Source organism: Petromyzon marinus, chromosome 32, assembly GCF_048934315.1.
Source record: "Petromyzon marinus isolate PM22_M1 ecotype Great Lakes invasive population chromosome 32, UKy_Petmar_22M1.pri1.0, whole genome shotgun sequence".
Lineage (NCBI taxonomy): Eukaryota > Metazoa > Chordata > Hyperoartia > Petromyzontiformes > Petromyzontidae > Petromyzon > Petromyzon marinus.
Genome location: NC_133698.1, coordinates 14,275,006 through 14,298,910, shown reverse-complemented (window position 1 = coordinate 14,298,910; position 23,905 = coordinate 14,275,006). Strand labels below are relative to the sequence as shown.

Sequence of the window (23,905 nt, the reverse complement as noted above, 5' to 3'; positions counted from 1 at the left end):
CGAAAGTGCACCTAGCATGACACGAGCACTGTAGTGATGTTACTGCCTCTTGGTGGAAAATGGTGACTGCTTGTCAACACACGCACATGACAACAATGAAGACCAAGATTTCCCATATAGCCTACACAGGCTGTTGGGTCAAGTTGCTATTTTCCGAGCACATTATGAAGGGTGGTGTGACCACCGCCACACCTGGCTGCCTCTGTCTCCTCAATGGTGATCTTTACACACCGCAGCAGGTACTAATTTAAGGCTGAGTTGACCTAGGATAGTCCCATGAAGAGTGGCGAACCACTGCTCTACCACTCCCCACTAAACAGACTACGCACACAGACACGCGTACACGGTGCACTCGCGATACCAACAACGATGATTCACTACCCACGGGGGTGAGGGGGGGGTGGGGCGGCGCGGGGGCTGGGGTGTGATGCCCCCCCCCCTCGCCGCATACGTCGATTGTCACGCCGTGCGAATCGTCGAGATTGCCGAGGCGGTAATTTCTATCGATTCCCGCGCCTCGCGTTATAGCGCTGGCCCCGAACAGCCCCCCCGGGCCACCCCCCCCCCCCTCCGGCGTTGGGGTTCATTACGGGGAGGGAGGGGGTGAGGGTCTCCGGAGAGCCGAGCTTTAGGGTTTTACAACCGCGCCACTCGCGGCGTGGAGCAGCAGCGGCGACGTTCGTCGGCGCTGTGCGCTTACGGCGTCCCGGTCGCTCGGCGCAGTGCCGCCGGGCTTTCTTTATTTGCTCGTTCGTGGCATTGATCGGCTCTGTATGGCCACCGGTCTCCTCCTAGAAGGCTCTCCCCGTCCAGGAGAGCGCTGCCGCTGCGATGGCGCCATGCCAGGGTCCACCGCCTGCTCATCGCCGGCTGCAGCAGCGGCGGTCGTGTTCGCCGGGCCATCGGCGGGGCCGCCGTCGGGAATGTCCCTCTTGGATGTTGCCCCGAGCCGGGCTCCCTGAATCGGCACGGCCCGCGATCTGCGAGCGGCGCCAGGCCGAGTGCCGTGGCCGTCCCCGAGGTCCGACGGGGCCCACGCTCGCCCGGGTCTCGTCGCGCGTCCGTACGCGCTGTCGCGCCGCGTGGCGAGCCGGAACGTCTGGCCGAAGACGAGCCGCGTGCCCCGACTCGGCCCTGATTGGTGTGGCGGGTTTAGGACGGAGGTCGTGGCACCGTGGCTTGTGCATGGTGATTTTGGGACGGCGGTTTTTAAAGCGCTCGTCGACACGTTTGGGGCAGCGGTCACGGCGCGGTGTGGTTTCGAGGTTGAGTGATTCGCGTGCGTGCGATTATGAGACTCTACGCACGTTAAATCGCAGCGCACGTCCTCCCGTGGGGGGTGGGGGTGCCAGGCCTCGCCGTACCGGGGCCGTCGCTCCGCATCCCCGCCACTCGCGGACACCGCCGTTCCCGCATTGACGCCGTAACAAGGGAGTTATTAACGTCGTCGCCTCCGCCTGCCATGGGCACGGCGGTCCCTCCTCCCCGCCGGGCGGAACCCCGGGAGGGCATCCGTCGCACCGCCCCCACCACCACGCGCTCTCCATGGCAGGTGTGCCGTGAATTATTAACCACAACGATTCGCTCCCTTCGTCAAATCTGCGTTCATTACCTCCGCCACCACCGGTTGATTAATGGCGAAACCCGTTTTGATTTTGGGCAGGACGTGCGCGATGATTGAAGATTGCCGCGTTGCGCTCGCGTAAATTTGTTATTGCGCTCAAACGTTTCCGTCCCAGCCGTAACGAACGCCGCGGTAAATCACCGGCGCCGCATCGCGGCGGGACTCAAGGGGGGCGGAGGGGGCGGCGTCTCGTTACCGCTCGCCGGGTGCCGAGGCTTCATTAGCAGCGCCGCGATCGATGCTGCCGAATGGCGATAAAATCAACCCCAAGAGCGTTTGATTCGCATCGGTCACCCCGCGTGGAGAGGGAGTCCCCGGCGACGACTCCCAGCTCGCGACGCGGCATTGGGAGCGCCAATCGGTGGAGACAGCGGCACGGAGCTGTCGGGAGCGCCATTCGTCGCCGTGCGGACGGTATCCCGAGGCACTCCTACTTCCTCTCTCCGTATTTTGCGCTCGGCACACCGCATCCAGTATACCTTCTCTCGCAATGGCTGCGACTATTTGTTACGTGCTACCGACTCTGATCCCCCGCCCCCTTGCGGCACGGGTTAATCATCGCACTTGCGATGATTGCGATGATTAACCCGTGGGGCACGATAATTAAAGAGCGTGCTCCGAAAGTGGCGTCTTCCCGTTTAAACGTATCCGCCAAACAATTAGCGATCGGGATAGCGCCGAGCGCGGCGCTTTGCGATCACTTTAATTATTGATGCACTTTGCGCCGCGCCGCCCGTCAGCGCCATCCCGGGTGGATTATGCCTCCTGCTAATGTGCCGATCAGTCACTACACGAACACCTCGACCCGGGCAATCTCCCCCCCCCCCCCCCGCTCGTTAACCGCCCTGGCTACCCGGCGAGCCCCTAATGGATCCAATTAAAAGATCTGGCGCCGTGGCACTCGCCGCAAACGCGTGGGTGGCCGGGTTCCACGGGAGAGATAAATCTGTGAGCGGTGGAGCCGCGGTGGAGCCGCGGTGGAGCCGCGGTGTGGAGTGGGGGGGGGGGCAGGCAAGGGGTTCAAGGGGAGGGGCAGGGTGAGCGACTTGTAGGCTTGTAGCAGGATAGCAGTGTGGCTGGAATTGAAGAGAGGGAGGTTGTGATGGGTGGGACACGACATGCGCAGGGCGGAGGAGTAGGAGGGTGGGGTGAGCGACGCGGACGTTGGGTATTCACCGGGGGCCTGCCCGCTCACGATGGAGCCGGCTTCTCGAGTGCAGCGGCCCGGTCGCTGATGACGGCACAACAACATGGTGCTCGATGTTGCACTGTGGCGATCCTTGCAGCAGTTCACAGGGAAAAAACTATCCTGGGCCCACTCAGAAGTAGTTCTGAGGTATACACATCTGCGGGCCATTTTCTTCAATGCACTCACCCGCATCACTCACCTGCATTACTCACATGCATTGGTCACCCACATCACTCGCCCACATCACTCACAGCAACAAGAGCAGCTGAGTTCCCACAGCATCTGCATGTGATTGTATCTCAAGGCACTTGACACAAATAAAACAATAAACTGCATTGGTGTAGGTGGAGGGGTGCACCGGGTCACGAGAGAGGAGAGAGAGAGTTGCGCTACAGCGCAGGCTGGATGGAGAACGCGACATCGGCAATGACGAGGCACCACCGGGGCAGCGCTCGCGAAGGCGGGCGTCATGGTGGGGGGGGGGGGGGGGCGGCGATCCGAGCCCCCCCCCCACCTCGATGACGCTCGCAATTCTTCCCCCACAAACAGCAAACACGAAGAGCCAGTTGTTGTTTTTTTGTTTGCCTTCGAACACGCTACCTCTAGATTTCCAGAATGAAAGGAAGCACGGGGTTCATAGCGGTTACAGCTGTGGCTGCGTGGGATTCGTGGTGGATCGAGCCGGGGGGGAGAGGGACAGAGGGCAGCTGCTTGCGCCAAGCCTCACTGCCGGGCGGGCACGTCTGAGGAGCTTGAAATGAACACAAACAGGTAAATACAGAGCCATGGGGTTAGCAAGCCGGGTGCGAACAGCGCGTGGAGGGAGTAGGATCGTGAGCTCTGACTCCACACACGAGGGGAGAGGGGTCTCCCCCCTCTCTCCGTGGGGCAAATACCCAGAGGGATCTCGGATCTCTCATCATCACGGCCTCGGTCCGCAATGATGAGAGCCGTGCAGTGCACTGTTTAGTGCAATGCCACCATCTCGGTGGGTGGGTGAGTAGGGGTAGTGGGTGACTAAGACAGGTTGAGATCGGGCTGTGGGTGAGAAGGGGTGGAGGGTGGGTGAGTGAGTGGGGAGGGTGGGTGAGTGAGTGGGGAGGGTTGGTGAGTGAGTGGGGGGGGGGGTGGGTGAGTGAGTGGGGTGGGTGAGTGAGTGGGGAGGGTGGGTGAGTGAGTGGGGAGGGTGGGTGAGTGGGGGGGGGGGGTGAGTGAGTGGGGAGGGTGGGTGAGTGAGTGGGGAGGGTGGGTGAGTGAGTGGGGAGGGTGGGTGGGTGAGAGGAGAAGGGTGGGTGGGTGAGAGGAGAAGGGTGGGTGGGTGAGAGGAGAAGGGTGGGTGGGTGAGAGGAGAAGGGTGGGTGGGTGAGAGGAGAAGGGTGGGTGGGTGAGAGGAGAAGGGTGGGTGGGTGAGAAGAGAAGGGTGGGTGGGTGAGAGGAGAAGGGTGGGTGGGTGAGAGGAGAAGGGTGGGTGGGTGAGAGGAGAAGGGTGGGTGGGTGAGAGGAGAAGGGTGGGTGGGTGAGAGGAGAAGGGTGGGTGGGTGAGAGGAGAAGGGTGGGTGGGTGAGAGGAGAAGGGTGGGTGGGTGAGAGGAGAAGGGTGGGTGGGTGAGAGGAGAAGCGTGGGTGGGTGAGAGGAGAAGCGTGGGTGGGTGAGAGGAGAAGCGTGGGTGGGTGAGAGGAGAAGCGTGGGTGGGTGAGAGGAGAAGGGTGGGTGGGTGAGAGGAGAAGGGTGGGGGGGTGAGAGGAGAAGGGTGGGGGGGTGAGAGGAGAAGGGTGGGGGGGTGAGAGGAGAAGGGTGGATGGGTGAGAGGAGAAGGGTGGTTGAGAGGAGAAGGGTGGGAGAGTAGGGGAGGGTGGGGTGGGTGGGTGGGTGAGTATCAGTGCGTGGGTGGGTATCATTGCGTGGGTGAAAGGGGAGGGTGGGTGAGAGGGGAGGGTGGGTGATTAAGGCAGGTTGAGATTGTACTAGGTGAGAAGATAGGGTGGGTGAGTAGGGTGGGGTGGGTGAGTAGGGTGGGGTGGGTGGGTGAGTAGGGGAGGGTGGGGTGGGTAGGTGAGTAGGGGAGGGTGGGGTTGGTGGGTGAGTAGGGGAAGGGAGAGCAGGACGTGACTGTGAGGCACAGGCTGTGCCCGGCCGCTCTATCGGGAGGCCGCAGCTGTGCACGGTGTGGCCGGGCCGGGCCCTCGCCCACTGCCCGGGCCCAGCACACGAGTGCGCTCGTTCGTCTCTCGCCGGGAGGCGACTGCACTTGCCCTGTGTTCTCCGCTTTGCTTATCTTCATCTTCGAGATTCGTGCAAGTACACACCCGTGTATGCGCGCAAGCTAATGCACATGAGTGCACGCACCCACGTGGGCTTTCACCTCTGGCGTGACACGGTCTCGTCATCGGAGCCCCCACTCGGGATGTGACGCCTCGCTCCCCCTTCCCCCGTGGCCGAGAGTTCTATTTTCTGCTCACGGTTTTAGCCTCGAGGATGACACTTTGTATTATCCTGCCCCCACATCCTCCCCGCCACATCCCCTTCGCACCCCCACTGCCCCCGCCACCCCCACCATCGCCGCCAATGCCACCACCACCGCGGCTACCACTGCCACCATCATCCACCACTACCCCACTACCCCCACCAATGCCACCGCAACCACCACCACTGCCGCTACCACCACCGTCGGCGCCACCTGCATAGCCACCACCGCCACCAGCGCCACTTTGAAGGATGAGCTCGTTGATCCGTTTTACGAGGGCGCGGGAAACTGCCGCTGGCGGAGGCACAGACGCGGCTTCGTCTGTAGCCCGATACGTTCTCTCTGAATATCGGCATCATCATCAGCATTGCCAACGTGGTCATTGCCGTCGCCAGGTCTTAATTTCTCACTAAATATTTCTCTGATCGCTGCTGGACTGGAGCAGGTGGCAGCAGCAGTGATTACAACAGTGATAGGCGTAGGGGCCACAGGCTGCTGGGGCAATGGCTGTTTGCGAGCACCTATTAGCAGCAATGTGCACGAGGGGATGGTGTGAGCAGCTCCACTTCCGGCCGCCTTTGTATCTTATGTTATTTTATATTTAAATTTCACCTTTACTTGAAGCGCCTAACATAGTTTGATGTAATGGAATGATTTAGATGGCGGGGGCGTGCAGGAGCTGAGGACTGATTGACCTTGATGGAGGGTACTTATGGGTCACGAAAGGGTAGGACATGGATGGGAAGAAGTGCTCATTTGAGGCTGAGTCGACCTAGGGGAGGCCCAGAATTGGTTCAGATATCACTGGTGTCGCGCTTCGAACACAGGTCGACGGGATCATGACGCTGTGCGCTCACCACTGCGGCACCGCTCCCCATTCGTGAACACGGCCATCGATGCGTGTGCACGCACCGCTGTACCGACGTCCCTTGCTTGCCGTGAAAGGCTCGTCGAGTCTCAAGACTCCTCTGCAGGAGGGTCATGCTACTTTGAAGATGATTTGTCATTTTAATATCTGACCATGCATAGGAGGGGGGCTGATACTCCACACAGATTGATGCATTTGCTCTGCAGCCCGCTTCTAGTCACCAGAGAGTGCTACAACAATCACCCCGACACCCCTCGACACATACCTGACATGTACCTGCCTCATAACTGATACGTACGTGACCTGACACGTACCTCACAAGTACCTCACACGTAAGCTGACATACAGTACCGACACACGCCCTGAATTGCGCCGATTAGGGCGTCTGGCTCTCCCCCCCTCCCAATCGTCCCCCCCTACCCCCCTTCACCTCCAATATTTAATATGCATCTTCCTACCCCTCTCCTTATCTCTCCTCCCTCCTCTCTGCTCTCCTCTCTCTCCCCTGCTCTCCTCCCTCCTCTCTCCCCCTCCGCTGTCCACATTGCCGCACCAGACGGACCGTCGGCATTGTTGGTCCCCCATTCTCCCCGGCACGCTCGGCACTCAGCAATTTTTATTTTGTTTTGCCGAATCGACGAGTTTTGTCGCTTGCCATTTTCCCCTAAGCGCCGGCGCCCCCACGCCGAACCCCGAGGACGCCACTGCCAGCAGTGGAGGCCGCGGCGCCAGCAGCTCGTTACGCACGCCCCGTGGAGGCCAAATAAATAAATAAATGGAGAACCCCGGTTCTTCACCGACGTTGTGCCGATGGGTGGCGTCCTGCCGAGCAACGACCTACACCTGCATCAGAAGCCAAGGGGTCAACATTCCCGTCGCCCCGAGCGGCAGTTTATCTGTGATGGGGTAAAGTGTGGGTACTCCCACCTACCTCTTGCTCACCTTGATGTTGAGATCTTAGCTGTTGAGATCCAACTCTTCTCCCTCGCCCATCCTGCTCCTGCTATTCCATGCCCCCAGCTACGACCACCCATTTCACTACCCCAACCCCTATCACTACCCCAACCCCTATCACCACCCCTATCACTACCTCTATCACCACCCATATCACTACCCCAAAACCTATCAACACCCCTAACACTACCCCTATCACTATCTGTCCCCCTAGCCCTCAGCCACTCCCACCTGTCTTGTCACCATAATTACACCACCACTTTTAATAACCCCAATCTTTATGTCAACCACTATCATCTTATGTTAAATTTTAGAATTGCTATAAAGCTCCCTAGAATAAGGTGCTATATATATCGTGGAGTTGCAAGTCGCGTGGCCGCGAGTGGCCTGGTTCTGCGTGGCGCTCAGTTTTGCCGCGTGTTGTTCACCCCGTCGTCCGCTGGAGAGCCGTCCGGCGTGAGCCTTGCGACCGCGCCACGGCCAGTCGTGCGTAACCGCTCCTGCTACCGTCGCGCGAACGTCGTGTGAACATCTCGAGATTGTCCGCTGTGCCCACGTGGGGTTGTCTGTGTGACGAGCTGCCGTTGTGTCCCCCCCCCCTCTCGTCCCATGCTCGCAGGGAGGAGCCCCCCCCCTCCCACAAGCCACCGCCCCCCAGCAAGAAGAGCGACCACGGCAGCAACATCCGCGTGAGTGGGGCACGGGCACCGAGAGACTGAGAGCAGGGGCCACGTTGTCTGTGTCTCTGTCCGTCTCCCAGTCCATCTGTCCGTTTGTTTTTCTGTTCCCCCAGCCATGGGCCCAGTCGCCCGTCCATCCGCATGTCAGTTTGGGTGTCTCTTTTGACCGAGATGACTGGGAGATGCACAACCTGCGCCCCCTGCTGTACCAACTTGTTGTGTTTTAGCCGCCCGGAACTTCGCTCGTTGTTGGAGCGTTGCTTCTCTGCCGTCCTCTTGTTGGAGGGCAACTGCCTTCAATTGCCGAGTAGCATCACGAGCCTCCTCTATAGAGGCCGATCTTGACACCGCTGCTACCAGTTATTGCGCCACATCCTCTTGTACCACATCAGCTTCACCTCTTCTGTAGCCCTTGCAGCGCCAATTTAGCCCCCTCGATCCAGCCAGATGGGCACATGGGCGACATGACCCAGCCAACACAACTTCACCTACTGACAGAGTTCACCTATGATGGGACTGTCCAGATCTGCCAAAGATCTGCGAGCTCCTCGCACAATCCAGTGTGCAGGTTAAACTCAGCATCGATTGAAAGTAGGCAGGGCCAGCCTTCATATTTCAAACTGGTGCAGATGTTCCTCCTTGTAAAGGGCTCCACACCCCAGCACAGACACGTTTATCTCCTGTCGCTCTAGCCAGCTCTCCCACAATTTCGTCGTCTCTCTCTCCCTCCTGTCACAGCATGCCGCTCGGTGCTGGCGATGCGACATCGCACTGCATGGCGTTGCGTTCCCAATGCGCGCTCGCTCCACCAATCGCCTGTTGGTCGGAGAGGTCTTCTGTGGGGAATCGCGTACTGCTCTATGTAGCCAGTCCCTCTGATGACAGTCTACTGCTGATACTACTCGTAGCAGTAGTAGACTTGCAACTACTCGTAGCAGTAGTAGACTTGCTACTACTTGTAGCAATAGTAGACTTGCAACTACTCGTAGCAGTAGTAGACTTGCTACTACTCGTAGCAGTAGTAGACTGGCTACTACTCGTAGCAGTAGTAGACTGGCTACTACTCGTAGCAGTAGTAGACTGGCTACTACTCGTAGCAGTAGTAGACTGGCTACTACTCGTAGCAGTAGTAGACTGGCTACTACTACTTGTAGTAGTAGTAGACTGTCTACTACTCTTAGCAGTAGTAGACTTGCTACTACTTGTAGTAGTAGTAGACTGGCTACTACTCGTTGCAGTAGTAGACTGGCTGCTACTACTACTACTTGTAGCAGTCGTAGTAGACTTTTAAAACACTGACGCCTTCACGACCACTGACATCAGCATGTTTCCACACCTGGAACACCACGTCCTGTATACCTCCTCCCACTATGACTGACTGCAAGTCACGTGGCACCTATGCCAGGAAAATCCTGATGACGACGATAATGATGATTATGATGGCGATGCTGATGACGATGTTGATGGCGATAATGATACTGATTATGATGACGTTGATGATGCTGATGCTGGCGATGCGGATGACCCCGTGTGTAGATGATGCCGCTGGAGAACGACAACAAGGATGAGGAGCTGCAGAAGATGCCACTGCAGTCGCAGTACTACGACACCGGAGCGCCCAACTCCAACTACCCGGACCACACGGTGAGGGGGAGCGGTGGGGAGTGGTGGGGAGTGGTGGGGAGTGGTGGGGAGTGGTGGGGAGCGGTGGGGAGTGGTGGGGAGCAAGCTCCAGTGGGGGGTGGGAGGAGATTGAGGGGCACGGGGAAGTGGGCTGGCGAGGGAGAAGAGGGCAAGTACCGGTGTGTAACGACGTAGCGAGTCAGCCATTAGAATCGTCTTTCTCTCTTTCTCCCTCTCCACTCGCGAGTGTTTGCGATCATGATGATGATGGCGGGCTCGTGTCGCGACGAGCGACATTGTCGGTGCCACGCTCAGCGAGCCGACCGTACGAACGAGACGGAGCGAACCGACGGAGCTTGCATCCGCCGGAATGAGCCACTCACCCCCCCCCTCGCACCCCTGCAACCCACAGCCACCGATGCGGTCACTCCGCCGTGGCGCTATTTGAAGACTCGTATTCTGCGATGCCGTGGACGGTTACGTAGCCCTTGATCCGTTCGCTACTGGATAAATGCCTACCCCCCCCCACCGCCCTCCCACCACCATCGCCGTGTCATCAGATTAAACCCCCGCATCGCACTGCCAAGCGGGTTTAATCGTTCAGGTGGAAAAGGGGGACGAGAGGGGTGAGGGTGGAGCGAGGGAGAGAGGAGGGTGATGTGTTGCACAGGTTACCACTTCTGCTGGTCTGGTACCTGAGTGTGTCGGAGGCAGGAACCCGATCGGTACAGAGGTGTGGGGCTGTGTGGGGCTGTGTGGGGCTGTGTGGGGCTGTGTGGGGCTGTGTGGGGCTGTGTGGGGCTGTGTGGGGCTGTGTGGGGCTGTGTGGGGCTGTGTGGGGCTGTGTGGGGCTGTGTGGGGCTGTGCGGGGCTGTGCGGGGCTGTGCGGGGCTGTGCGGGGCTGTGCGGGGCTGTGTCACAGATGTTCGGCCCAGGCTGAGTGAGAGATCTGTCCAGCATTGCTGTGTGGAGAAGATGGCCACCCTCGACGGGGAGAGAGGGGAGTGGGAGTCACGGGAGCAGCCGGGCCTATCCCTCACACCCCGCCCCCCTCCCGCCATCCCCTCTTCCTGCCACATTGACAAATCGGTGATGGCGGGAGCCACGATCGCCACTCATCGATCAAACGCGGGACGATCAAATTGTTCCCAGCCTCTCCTTCCCACGCTTCTAATCGCTCACTCATTCACTCACTCGCTTGCTCACTCACCAATTCATTCACTCTCAAATTCACTCACTAATTCACGTATTCCACCAGCACAAGTCAATGGTTTTTCATTCCGTTGGAATATTTGTTTGTTTCGCAAAATTCCAGCTCCGACGACTTTGCCCGTCGTGCATGGAGCGTTTCTCTCGTGGCGAGCACCAGAGGGCCGCGACGTGAATCTGTTTCCCTCTTTACGTCGCCGTTCATGACGAACGTATCGACGCTTGGCTAGCTGTGCGCAGCGGGGATAGCGAGGCCAGTCAGAGTGCGACTTGAGGGAGTCGTTTCTTTAAGTCGTCTTCCGGGGCCATTCTCCGACACGGGACGGTGAGCTGCTCACTGCCGAGTCTCGTGACACTGCGGCGGTCGCTCCCCGGCGAGACGGACGAACGATCGATCTTGGCCGTGATCGCAATCCCGGCGGGCGAGACGCACGGCCGGCGAGACGCACGGCCGGCGAGACGCACGGCGGGCGAGACGCACGGCTGGCGAGACGCACGGCCGCCATGCGTGGCGTGGGGAGAGACGTGGGTGGGGAGGGAGACGAAAGAGAGGGTAGGCAGTGATGGAAGAGAAAAATGAAGGAGCGCAAGATGGAGGAGAACGATGTCGAGGAAGATGAAATGAGAGCGAGGGGAGAGAAATATTGAGGAGTGAAAGTAAGAGAGATGGTGGAGGGGAGAGGGAGGGAAGGGCCGTTTCCAGGGCACAGGCTGCGGCGGCGGCAGTGTCGCGCTGCCTCCATTACGGCGGCAGTCATCATTTTAAGAGACCTGATGAGACGTCTCCAGGCGCGCTCCACAAACCCTCAGCCCGCGAGACGGGGGCACGAGAGGTGGGGAGGATTGGGGAGGGTAGGGGGAGCAGATAATGGGGGGAGGGAGGGAGGGAGCCGCGGCCACATCGTTGGTGACCGTGGCGATGAGGGTGTTTGCCGGCGAAGTCTCGGTCGAGTCAACGATGACCATGCCGACAGAATCGCCGAAGGCTCCTGCCGTTGCCACCGCAGACGCAGTTCGCCCGCTGTGCCGAGGTGGGAGCGGCGTGTTTTGGTTGACGTGCTGTGGGGCGCCGGAGCTTTGGTTTCGGCTCGGCGGGAGGTTCAAGAACGGTCATTGTTCCATTTGGCGGTGACGGTGAGCGGCGTGGTGTTAAACACGGACATTTAATTAGTTTGGCCACGTCCGGTAGTGGGGAGGAACTTACAACGGAACTGTTTTATTTTGACTTAAAACTTTCGTGACTGCAGGAATTAATATTCTTTGGTTCTTTCGTTCACAACACAATTGTGATCGATACGTCGTAATCATTATTTTATTTACTTTTTTACTGGACATTACCAAAATAATCAAAGAACATACATTTTGCCAAGACAATATCTTGCGAATCCTCAGGTGATTTGGTGACTTTAGAGGACTGGAGCGTGTCCTCGAGGGCACCTACCTTGGAGATGGAATTATGTCGTCTCTCGTGTGGGCGCTGGTTGGATTATTTCATCGTGGAGCCATGAGGGATCGGAGGCTTTGATCCAGCAGTGGATTGATCACAGCTGATTGAGTCGCCGCTGAGAGCGAACAAGCGAGGGTTGACGTGTCACGAGGAGCCGCGGAGGCAGTGAGTGTCATAACGTGTGTCATGCTCGCTCTCCCTCGCTCTGCCTCGCTCTCCCCCATGCTCGTTATCCCTAATTGGTAAATTGGTGAAGCTGGTTCCTCATGCCGCGATGTTGATCAGACTCCAACTGGCGGCCATGATGGCACTTCGGTGGCGCCAACGCTAATAGCTGCTCGTGTGACGCGTTGGTGAGCGGTGCGAGGGTGAGCGGGTGGGTGCGAGGGTGAGCGGGTGAGCGGGTGAGCGGGTGAGGGTGAGCGGGTGGGTGTGAGGGGGTGGGGCGAATTGTGGGAGTGGAGTCTTCAATAGTGGGGGGGTCTCTGAGGGGGGGCAGCTCTTCACCGCTGGGGGCTCACAGCGCCAACACGCGTCGCGCCAATTAAACACGCGGCTGCACGCCAGGCACGCACGTGCGTCACACACACTCGGTGCTCTCGGGAAGGTCGCACTTTGCTCTCTGCTCGCTCGCTCGCTCACCGCTCTCCCCCTTTCGACGCCCGTCATTTGCCACAAACCGTTGGCGATCGCCGCGCGGAGATGCTGCGAAACCGTTGCCGGGGGTTAGCACCCGAGCCGTGGGGCGCAACCCCCGAGGAAAAGAGCCTCCTCCGTTGTGCCGGCCGACGGCGGCTGTCCGTCTAAGGTGCCCGGCGGCACCGCCGACCGCGCCGCGGCCCCCGCAACTTGCTCGTTATTCCGGCGTGAGCCCCCTACCCCTCGCTCGGTGCGACGGCTCGCGTGGGGGAGCTGGAAGCAGTACCGGTTTGCTCGGGCACAGGGGTCGGAGTTTGTGCTCGCACGAGCGGAATGGTGTGGTCCAGCTCCTGGTTTGCAGACCTGCAGAGCCCGTGGTGGAAACTCCCTGTTCCTGTGGTGGGGCCGAGTCTATCTTTCGGACAAGCGCACTTGATTTTCCCCACAAAATGGTATTTGTTTTATCGACCCCGGAGGGAGGGCTGACTCAAACCCCCAAACCAGAATCTGAACTCGCAACGTTTTGACCACTGTGAGCCACTCGCTCTGCGGCTGAGCCACCTCGCAACATTGTCCTGAATGAGGGTCACACCATGCAACCACACAACCACACCATCACACACATTACGAGGAACTTCGGGGGCAGCGCGCGTCACAACGTGCGTAATTCCCTTTGGTGAGCGGCGTGTGATGGGTGGGGGGTTGTAGGAGAGGTCACGGTCTCCGTGACCTCCAGTGGCCCACGGCTGTGGCCGGAAGGTTCCGCTCAGACTGGAGGCGAGGGAGACCGGTGGGGGGGAGTGGGGTGCAGAGGAGGGGTGGTGGAGGGGAGCGATGGTTAATCTGTTGGGCGACGCACGGAAGCAGAGTGATCGTGATGATGATTGTGACAACCCACGGCTGGAGTGTGTTGCTGAGGGACTAGTGTTGTGGCCAAATTGCTGGTGTTGTGGCTAGATGACTGGTGTTGTGGCTAGATGACTAGTGTTGTGGCTAGATGACTAGTGTTGTGGCTAGGTGACTAGTGTTGTGGCTAGATGACTAGTGTTGTGGCTAGATTGCTGGTGTTGTGGCTAGATGGCTAGTGTTGTGACTAGATGACTGGTGTTGTGGCTAGATGACTGGTGTTGTGGCTAGATGGCTAGTGTTATGGCTAGATGGCTAGTGTTGTGGCTAGATGACTGGTGTTGTGGCTAGATGACTGGTGTTGTGGCTAGATGACTAGTGTTGTGGCTAAATGACTGGTGTTGTGGCTATATGGCTAGTGTTGTGGCTAGATGACTGGTGTTGTGGCTAGATGACTGGTGTTGTGGCTAGATGACTGGTGTTGTGGCTAGATGACTAGTGTTGTGGCTAGATTGCTGGTGTTGTGGCTAGCTGACTGGTGTTGTGGCTAGATGACTAGTGTTGTGGCTGGATGACTGGTGTTGTGGCTAGATGGCTGGTGTTGTGGCTAGATGGCTGGTGTTGTGGCTAGCTGACTGGTGTTGTGGCTAGCTGACTGGTGTTGTGGCTAGATGGCTGGTGTTGTGGCTAAGTGACTGGTGTTGTGGCTAGATGGCTGGTGTTGTGGCTAAGTGACTAGTGTTGTGGCTAGATGGCTGGTGTTGTGGCTAAGTGACTAGTGTTATGGCTAGATGACTGGTATTGTGGCTAGGTGACTGGTGTTGTGGCAAGAAGACTGGTGTTGTGGCTAGATCTCTAACCCTCCTCCTATCCATACCCCCATTGTCTACTCCTACATTGCCGCTGACTTACGCCACGCATCTTTCCTCCTCCCAGCTCTCGTCCCCCACTCACCTTGGAAGCCCTTATCAGCAGTGGCATTTTGAGGCTTGCCCCCTCTTTTCTCTCTGCCTGATGAAGACCGCTTGTGTTGCAATCGAAACGTCATGGTTTTTTTTGCTTTTATTATTTAAAATTACTTTTTTAGTAAAATTTTATTTTACTTCATTATTATTTTTGATCTGCGAGGGGGACCAATGTTGTGGCTCAGAGACTAGTGTTGTGGCCGGTTGAGTAGTGTTGTGTGGCTGGGGGACTAGTGTTGTGTGGCTAAATGGCTAGTGTTGTGTGGCTGGGGGACTAGTGTTGTGTGGCTAAATGACTAGTGTTGTGGCTGAATTACTAGTGTTGTGTGGCTGGGGGACTAGTGTTGTGTGGCTAAATGACTAGTGTTGTGGCTGATTCACTAGTGTTGTGTGGCTAAATGACTAGTGTTGTGGCTGAATTACTAGTGTTGTGTGGCTGGGGGACTAGTGTTGTGTGGCTAAATGACTAGTATTGTGGCTGAATTACTAGTGTTGTGTGGCTAAATGACTAGTGTTGTGGCTGAATTACTAGTGTTGTGTGGCTAAATGACTAGTGTTGTGGCTCAATTACTAGTGTTGTGTGGCTAAATGACTAGTGTTGTGGCTCAATTACTAGTGTTGTGTGGCTAAATGACTAGTGTTGTGGCTCAATTACTAGTGTTGTGTGGCTAAATGACTAGTGTTGTGGCTGAATTACTAGTGTTGTGTGGCTAAATGACTAGTGTTGTGGCTGAATTACTAGTGTTGTGTGGCTAAATGACTAGTGTTGTGGCTGAATTACTAGTGTTGTGTGGCTAAATGACTAGTGTTGTGGCTCAATTACTAGTGTTGTGTGGCTAAATGACTAGTGTTGTGGCTCAATTACTAGTGTTGTGTGGCTAAATGACTAGTGTTGTGGCTGAATTACTAGTGTTGTGTGGCTAAATGACTAGTGTTGTGGCTGAATTACTAGTGTGGTGTGGCTAAATGACTAGTGTTGTGGCTCAATTACTAGTGTTGTGTGGCTAAATGACTAGTGTTGTGGCTGAATTACTAGTGTTGTGTGGCTAAATGACTAGTGTTGTGGCTGAATTACTAGTGTTGTGTGGCTAAATGACTAGTGTTGTGGCTGAATTACTAGTGTCGTGTGGGTAAATGACTAGTGTTGTGGCTGAATTACTAGTGTTGTGTGGCTAAATGACTAGTGTTGTGGCTGAATTTGCTAGTATTGTGGCTGCACTATAGTTGAGAAACCTCAACTTTGAAAGCGTCAGCATTGAGGGGAATTTCTTCTCTGCATCCCTTGGGAGCCGTGGTTGAATTCCTCGTTTTGCTTGGGAGCGATCGATGCGTCCGGGCCGCGTTATCATCGCGCACGATGCATCCCCGTGGAGCGCCGCGAGCCCGGACAGAGCCCCGCTATTACGAGCGCCACTGTAATGGAATCTGTGCCGTGTTGCTAACAGCCTGGTTGAAGCCCGATGGGAAATGTTAATGTGTGTAATTTTGTTTGCTGGATGTGAAGAATAACGTCAACGGGTTCGGTTGTGAGAGAGACTTGTGGTGGGGGGGGGGGGGGTGTGAGATGGGATACCGGAAACATTCGGCAAGATGGATCATTCGAGCCAGCTACAACAAACCCTGTGTGACGGGTGGACGAGGAAGGGATGATGAGCAACTCGAAGGTTGGGAATCGAATGTGGCAGCGCGGCGTTGCGGCAGGGCAAGTGGAGGGAGGTTGTGACGAGCGGTGCCATGCGGGAGCGGGGAGGGCCGGGAGGGGCGTTGGTCTCCACGAGTCCGGCGACCGCGGGGAAGGGAAGAGCGGCGGAGAGCCGACAGCGGCGCAAGACTCTCGCGGAGGAGCTCGGAAGTCACAGGACGCTGCTCCTGCTGCTGCGAGTTTCTCGCTCGCTCCGATGGCATCGACCCTGGGGAAATTACTCGGGATCGAACCGGTGACCCACCAGGCAGAGCAGCTGCTGCCTGAGAGCGTGCGGGGCGCGTATGTGTGTGCGTTGCTTATGTGTGTGGCAGCGTTATGGTCCAGACTTGGCAAATTTCAAAATGACTTTCAAATTGAATAATTTGACAATTCCACAGAGTAACATCGCTCCTCTACTGGCAGACGAATGCCCATTTGAAGACAGTGCTGCTCTGTCACCTTGTGCTACATAGAGACGGCTGCCCCTTGGTTAGACTGCTACAGCTCATTGCATGGTTGAGATGAGAAATGATTTGCTGAGGCATCTCAAAGTGACAATTGATGATGGTGACGACGATAATGATGACGATGATGGTGACATGGTGACGATGGTGATCGTGTCAGTGTTGATGAAGACGATAATGGTGATTATGACGGTGGTGATGATGACGGTGGTGATGATGATGACGATGACAATGGTGACGATGATGGGGATAACTGTGGTGATGATGACGGTGGTGATGACGCTGGTGATGATGACGGTGGTGACGATGACAATGGTGATGACGATGGTGATGACAATGCTGATAATGACGGTGGTGACGATGGTGATGATGACGCAAGATTTGATTGACCCCAAGTAATGGAAGTCGCTGCCCCCCGTGGAGCCACCGATGTGCGATGATGCCTCTGTATAAACGGCACTCGCGTGCGTCTGTGGGGGGAGGGAGCAGGGGGTTGGGGAGGGGTCTGGGGGAAGCCGCGAGGCGGCATTATTGAAAAATCACGGAGGCTTTATTTACACGGGCGCGTGCGTGCATGCCGGGGAAGGCGGGCGAGCGATCGAGTGCCGTTCTCTCCTCTGTGATGAGGTCGTTTGGTGGAGGCTCCCGCGAGGCCGGGAGGGGAAAATGAAATGTTTGTGGAAAGCGGCTGTCTTGGGGATACGCCTCGCGTGCCGTTTGGTTGCGGGTATGAGGTTTGCGTCGTGGCCTGGAGCTCGCCCGCCTGCGCGCCTCTGTGCCCGATCCCCAGCTCTCCGCGTCAATTCGGCTTCATTATCAGAGGCATTCACGAAGCCCTTCTGCTGTCTGTTGATGTTGATGATGCAGTTGATGTTATCGTGCTGCTGCTGTTCAGTGGCGCTGTAGCTGTGCCCATACTCTGTGTCTGTACACACAATTATGGAATCATCACAAATTTCCATCACCAGGGGGGGCCTGAGACCTCGGTGAGAGAGGGGACAACTCCGTTCCTTCTCACACACACACAGACAAAGATCCCCGTGTAGCAGCTGTTGGGCAAGTACTGATAGCGAGCACCTGTGAAAGCCGAACACGGTGGACGAGACGGCGGTGTAGCTAGCACCGCACCCGGTCACCTCTGCCGTGTTCATAGCGCAGTGCGCTGACTATCTACCGCGCCACCGTTCCACACGCACGTCCGCCTACACGCGCTCGTACACACGCGCACACACACGGGGAGTGATTGACAGGTCGTTAGTGTTGAGAGCCTCGCGCCGCGGCCGCCCTTTGCGCTACGGAGAAAACAAACGGGAGAGGACGGTACCCCCAGCCAGCACGGGGTGGTCCGCCTCGACCCCGCACGTGACCCCCCGCGTCCCGCTGGGCGGACGCAAAACATTCGCCTCGTAAACAGAGCTCAGCCCCCACCCCTACCCTGCCCGTGCCCCCCACCTCCCTCGCCTCTCCCCCCACCCCCTTGCCGCTGAACTTGCCGGAGTCACGGCATCGGAGCTGGGTTTTTCCGCGCGTGCGTTTTTTCAGATTTCCCTGATGGATCGTGGCTGCGCGGCTGAAAGGCTGAGAGATACTTTTCATTTCAGTCTCCGCGCTCCGTCTGCTGAGGGTTGTAATGTTATTATCGTTGGTGCTATTATATTTTTAACGAGGTGCGCGGAGCCTGGGCGGAGATGAAAAGTGAGCGGCGCCGTTATTGCCGACGCCTGCTCGCTTTTGTGCCGGCCTCGGTTCAAATCCGCCGCGCTCGCTCTTTGTTGCCGAGTCTCTTATCTGCGTCTGTCAGGGCAGCGTCGAGCGAGGTCCCTCACCGGGAGCTTCCCGTCCGGTATAGGCAGCCGACGCCGAACTCGCGGTGGCTCCCCTCGTTATCACCGGCGGCAGCGGCGGCTGTGGCGGCGGTATTTGCCGAGTTTGAGGTTTAGTTCGCAATTTCTGTGTTCGCTGCCACGTGGCCGGGGATTTGTGAACGGAAGAGGAGGGAGAGGGTATTCCTCCATGCCGTGGCCCAGGTGACGCCGTCCTCCTGGTTGCACCGAGGCCCTGGTGACGAGAGCGAATTGTGGGCGCGCCGTCTCGTTGCGCTCGCTCCGGTGCTCCGCTCTGTGATGGTCGTAGTCGCGCTCGATGGTCTTTGTCTGCTCGGTCACCGTCGACTCAAATTTAAAAGAAACGCCTTGTTAATTCACGAGAAAATCGGATCACAAGTTTTGTTCTGAAAGTACTCGCGGCAGGGTAGAAGTTCATTCTCATGGCGGCAGATTCTCACGAGCAAGGCGATCGATTCGTTTCTGCTCCGTAAGCTCTAGAGAGTGTTCCGGATCCCACTGCAAAACTGGCAGTGGGGAGCTGTCGAGGAAGGAGCTTCTGTTGGGTGATGCGGGGTGGGGGGGCTGGGAGGTCGCGCTTGTGATGACTGATAACGACGACGGCAGCGATCGTGACGATATGGACGAGAGACGTGGGCAGAGTGAGCCGAGCGAGGCCACGCAGCCCCATCCCCCCCCCATGCCCCCCTCCATGACAAATGTTTGGTGGGCAGGAATCTGCCCCGTGCTGTAAAAACTCTTCCTTCCGCTGTAAAACCGTTATTGGACCAGGATTTTGTTTCGTTGAAACATTCACCGCAGCTCGTGACGCTTCACAAAACAACGCTTAAAACCGAAAAAGTGATATTGAAATTCACTGCATGAATTTAACTTTTACTTCCTAAAATCCGCCTGGATAATCTCTGGAGCTGAAGCATCTGGTTTGTAATGATATCCAGGGCATGGATGAGGATGCGCGCACCTAGAGAAGAACGTGTGATGACGCTCGCATGTACGCTCGCATGTACGCACGCATGTACGCACGCATGTACGCACGCATGTACGCACGTCGTTGAAGACGTGCCGTGGAGACGCGACGCACCCAGTGCCGAGCAAACTCTACGTCCAGCTCCTCCACCCTCCCCGCACCGTAGAATGCGTCCCCGGGGTTCACGCGACGTGCCGCAAATTAGCCCTGGAAAATTGTTGCTAATTGCGCATTCACGTGCAGGAGTCGTCAAATGAGAATGTACAGGATGAGCGACAGCAGGGAGAGAGATCGGGGGAGTAAACGTGGGGGGGTGGGGGGGTTTGGGGGGTCGTTGTGACTTCGTTAGCAGAGGCGTTTGTCGAGGCGGCTTCGTGCGCGATCGTCCATAATTGCCAGCGGCAGCGGTAACAATGGTGGCGCGGTAATCTCCTCTTCGTGTTCCTCCTGCACGAGGCGTCGTCAGCCGGCCGGGTGATCGACTCTGGCACAATTTCTGCCGCCGCGTGTCGTTGAGCGAGCGTGCGCGTGTGGGGTGCTGTTTTCCGATTTGAGATGGAAAACGAAGGGCAATTGAAAAAACAACAATCGTGATGACAACAGCAACAACAAAGCGAGATGGCTGCCGAGTGGGAATGCAGATGTCTCTGTTTCGCACTAACGTCGTTTTCTTTCACTTGACTTGCCGATCGGTGACGGTCCCAATGTCCTCGTTCCTCATCGTTGTCTCTCTCTGTCGTCTCCTTTTTTCCTCTGGCCCGTGTCTGCCTCTTTGTGTCAGTCTGTCTGTGTGTGTATCTGTGTCTGTCTGGCCATGTGTCTTCCTGTCCCCTGTGTCTGCCTGTCTGTCTGCTACTCTGAGTCCGTCTGCCTGCGATTATGTCCTGGTCTGCCAGCCCATGGCCTGTCTTGTCTGCTCGTCTATGTGCCTATCGCTTCACGTCCATCTCGACCTGTCTGTCGCTCTGCTGCTGTTGGTCTGGCCGTGTCTGTGTCTGCCCGTCTGTCTACGTCTCTGTCCCTTTCCGCCTGTGCACGTCCATGCCGCGCTGTTCCTTGTCTCCCTGCGTGCATGCGTGCCGTGTGTCTGTTCCCGCTTCCTCCTTACCGACGCGCGTTCGCACGCTCGCGCGCGGAACTCCTCCACTCGTACCTCCATCGTGCGCCCCCTACCGTGTGCCCACCTCACCACCACGATGACGCCGTGCGCTACGCACCCATGGCCTGATGCGTACGCACGCTCCGACGCCATTCATGCGTGCTGCGTGCGTGTGCCCGTGGACCTGCGTGCCCATGCGCTTGTACTCCTGTACGCTCCGTGCGCCCGCGTGCCCGTGTGCCTACCTGCTTGCTTGGCAGTGTGCCCGTGCACGTGTGATTCTGTACCCATACGCCTGTGTATTTGCGTACGCCCGCGTGCCCGTGTGCCCGTGTACCCGTACGCCCGTACGCTTGTACGCTTGTATGCGTGCGTGCGTGCATCCCCTCCGTCGTGGCCCTGCTGACCCCGCGCAGGGCTCGGACAAAGAGTATAACATCCAGTACGCCGAGCTGGACACGGCGGCTCTCTCCGCCAGCGCCAGCGCCACTGCCCCGACACCACACTCTGCGGTGCTGGGGGGCCGCGACCTAGTCGAGTACGCCACCATCCAGCCAAACTAGCCCGCCCGCCCCCCCCGCTCGCCACCACCACCACCCCCGCAGGTACCCGGCGCGACGGTCACGCGCAGAGACGGAGCGGGGAGAGGCGGCGCGGGCAGAGGCGGAGCGGGCAGAGGCGGAGCGGGCAGAGGCGGAGCGGGCAGAGGCGGAGCGGGCAGAGGCGGAGCGGGCAGAGGCGGAGCGGGCAGAGGCGGAGCGGGCAGAGGCGGAGCGGGCAGAGGCGGAGCGGGCAGAGGCGGAGCGGGCAGAGGCGGAGCGGGCAGAGGCGGAGCGGGCAGAGGCGGAGCGGGCAGAGGCGGAGCGGGCAGAGGCGGAGCCCTAGGGTGGGGTGGGAGACTTTTTGGCGTTAGGGATAAGTGTACAGGGTGTTAAGGGTGCGGGTATGGCTAGTGTCTGGTTGGCTAGGGTTATGGGTAGTGCTAGTCGTTAGTATTGTCAGAGCTTAGGGAAAAGAGACGATGATAGGAGGGAGTTCCAAAGTGGAGCGTTGCGAGGGAAGAAGCGGAAAGAGCAGCGAGGTGACGTGCACTGTGGTGAGTGAGTGAGTGTACGTGTAATTCGGCCTTTGCCGAATCTCTACTCTCCATTCTGGCTACGCGGCCGTGGTCGGGAGATTGAGTCTACGGCTCTCGGCTGAATCCCGATGAAGGCGGTGGCCGTGGCGGTCGCGGCCGCTAGCGGTGACCATTGGGGCGGAGTGAGAGAGACGGCGGGGAGAGACACGGTGGGCGCAGAGGTGGCAGCAGAGCGAAGGGCCACGGTGGCAATGGAGGAGAGACGGAGGGACAGAGATGCACAACGTGTGGAAAATACCAATTTGCCCTCCGGCTGTGTGCTCTGAGCGGTGCATGATGGCGATGTGTCCTGTCCCTGGTGACAGATGTGCACCGACGCACGCGGCGGGTTTGTGTCTATGTGTACGCAGTGTACACTGCAGTGTGTGTGCATGTACGTGTGAGTCTGTCGGACGACGTCTATCTGTGTGTTTCTGTAAGAGTGAGTGACCTGGGGAGTGGTGAGTGGCAGGGTGGCTGGTTGAGTGAATTTGTGGATGTGGGTTCATGAGCGGGAGGGTGCGTGGGGAAATGAGTGAGTGGGAGAGTGGGAGAGTGGGTGAGTGGCTGAGTGGATGAATAAGGTATTTTCCGCCTGAGTCGACGCCCCCCCCCCTCTCGTCTGGGCCATCACGGCCTCGAATGTGCGTCAGTACGGGAGGGGGGGGGCTCTGTGATCTGGAGAGATGTGGGGAGTGGGTGGAGAGAGTTTACAGCGCCATCATCCCGTGCATCAGCCTGCTGCAGCAGACTCACCCAGACACCCCACTCTAGCAGCTTACTTGCCCCAACAGACTGTTGTTAGCGAGCAGCACCTATGAAGGCCGGCACAGCACACGAGGGGGTGGGTGGCCAGCACCACGCCCGGTCACCTTTGTCTTCCCAGTGGCGATGTTTACGCACCGCCCCAGGTACTCATTTGAGGCTGAGTTGACCTAGGGGAGGCTCAGGACTAGTTCAGATAATCATTACTGGTGTTGGCCGTGAACGGGAATTGAATCGCACACAGTCCCAGACAGTCAAGCACAGTCGCAGACAGTCGCAGATAGTCAGACAGTTGTGCACAGTTGTTGCCTCACCGGAGCTCGACGTCTCCGACGTTGGGATGAGCGTTGGAGCTCTCGCTGCCCGGGGCCTGCAGCTCAGGACTCCCCGAGGTTTTTGCTCCGCTGCGCGTGACTCATTTATCCGCTCGGACAAAAAAAAGATTTGTGCGTCTCCACTTGAGCGCTGCTCCTGATTAAAAAACGAAACGGAGCGGAGCGGCGCGCAGGGCGGGCTGGCGGCGGCGGCGGCAGCGTTAACGACTCCCCACCTAGCGCCAGGCGGCCGCGGGGTCGACAGGCATGGGTCCAGGCTGTGTGGGAGCATCGGTGAAGACGTGTGGGGTTAGAGGTCGATACTGTGTGGGGTCAGGGTAGAGAGGATTCAGGGCTGTGTAGGGTCGAGGGTCAGGAGGGCAGGGGTCAGAGTTCAATTGGGTCACAGACGATGGTGGGGCAATGCTCATTAACTGGTGCACCTTAGTCGGTCATGAAAATTCCACATTCCCATGGCAAAGACCAGACCTGGGTTCAATTATAATTATGCTTATGGCAGCATTATTGGCTGAAATGACAGAGATTTTGATTCTAAATGATAATAAATTGCACAATTGTAATTGTATCCAAGTCTGCCATAGATCACGAGTCTCTCCATAGGATAACCACTGTCAATGTCCCACAAAGCGGTCCTGCTCATTTTATTGACCCCAAAGGGATGATTGGCTCAGTCAAATGCTCGTGCCATGGCTCAAGGATGAGAGGGGGAGATGCTCGCCTGCTCAGAGCAGCCCCCAAAGTAAATCCAGCCCTGCGACTGCTCCCTCACACCCCCACTGGCTCTGCCCACCCAGCCGCTCATCGCCGCCGGTGCAGGAAGCGTGGCCCCGTCGCTTCAACCGTCGCCACGCAGGGAAATCAAACCGGCGGCCTTCGCACCGCGTGCCCAGCGAGCCGACGGCGTCGCCACCCTCGAGGCATAACAGACGTTAAATAAAACTCATTTTGAGAACGCCACCGCTAATGGAGCCTAATCGGGGCTCTCCGCTAATAATGTTTCAGCGCAAACGAACGCGAGGAGAGAGAGAGAGAGAGAAACGCCGCCATTAATTAAAGCCGCCCAGGCGCCGTCCTCGTGGCGCAGGCCGTGACGCTCGCCGGCTCGTGCGGCCGAGAGGCACA

The 23,905-nt window shown here is 57.8% G+C and overlaps 1 protein-coding gene across 3 annotated transcripts in view; it reads left to right on the top strand.

Moving 5' to 3' along the window:
- Window positions 1-23,905, top strand: part of LOC116948234 (nectin-1-like) — a 74,398-nt gene that overhangs the window by 43,030 nt on the left and 7,463 nt on the right. For 2 of the 3 annotated variants that reach the window (XM_076071347.1, XM_076071346.1), the window contains exons 7-8: window positions 7,719-7,788; window positions 9,316-9,423. In XM_076071347.1, the coding sequence (XP_075927462.1) occupies window positions 7,719-7,788; window positions 9,316-9,423 (178 nt within the window). Of the gene's footprint in view, window positions 1-7,718; window positions 7,789-9,315; window positions 9,424-20,982; window positions 21,172-23,905 lie in introns of all 3 variants that reach the window. The other variant, XM_076071348.1, reaches the window with a different exon arrangement.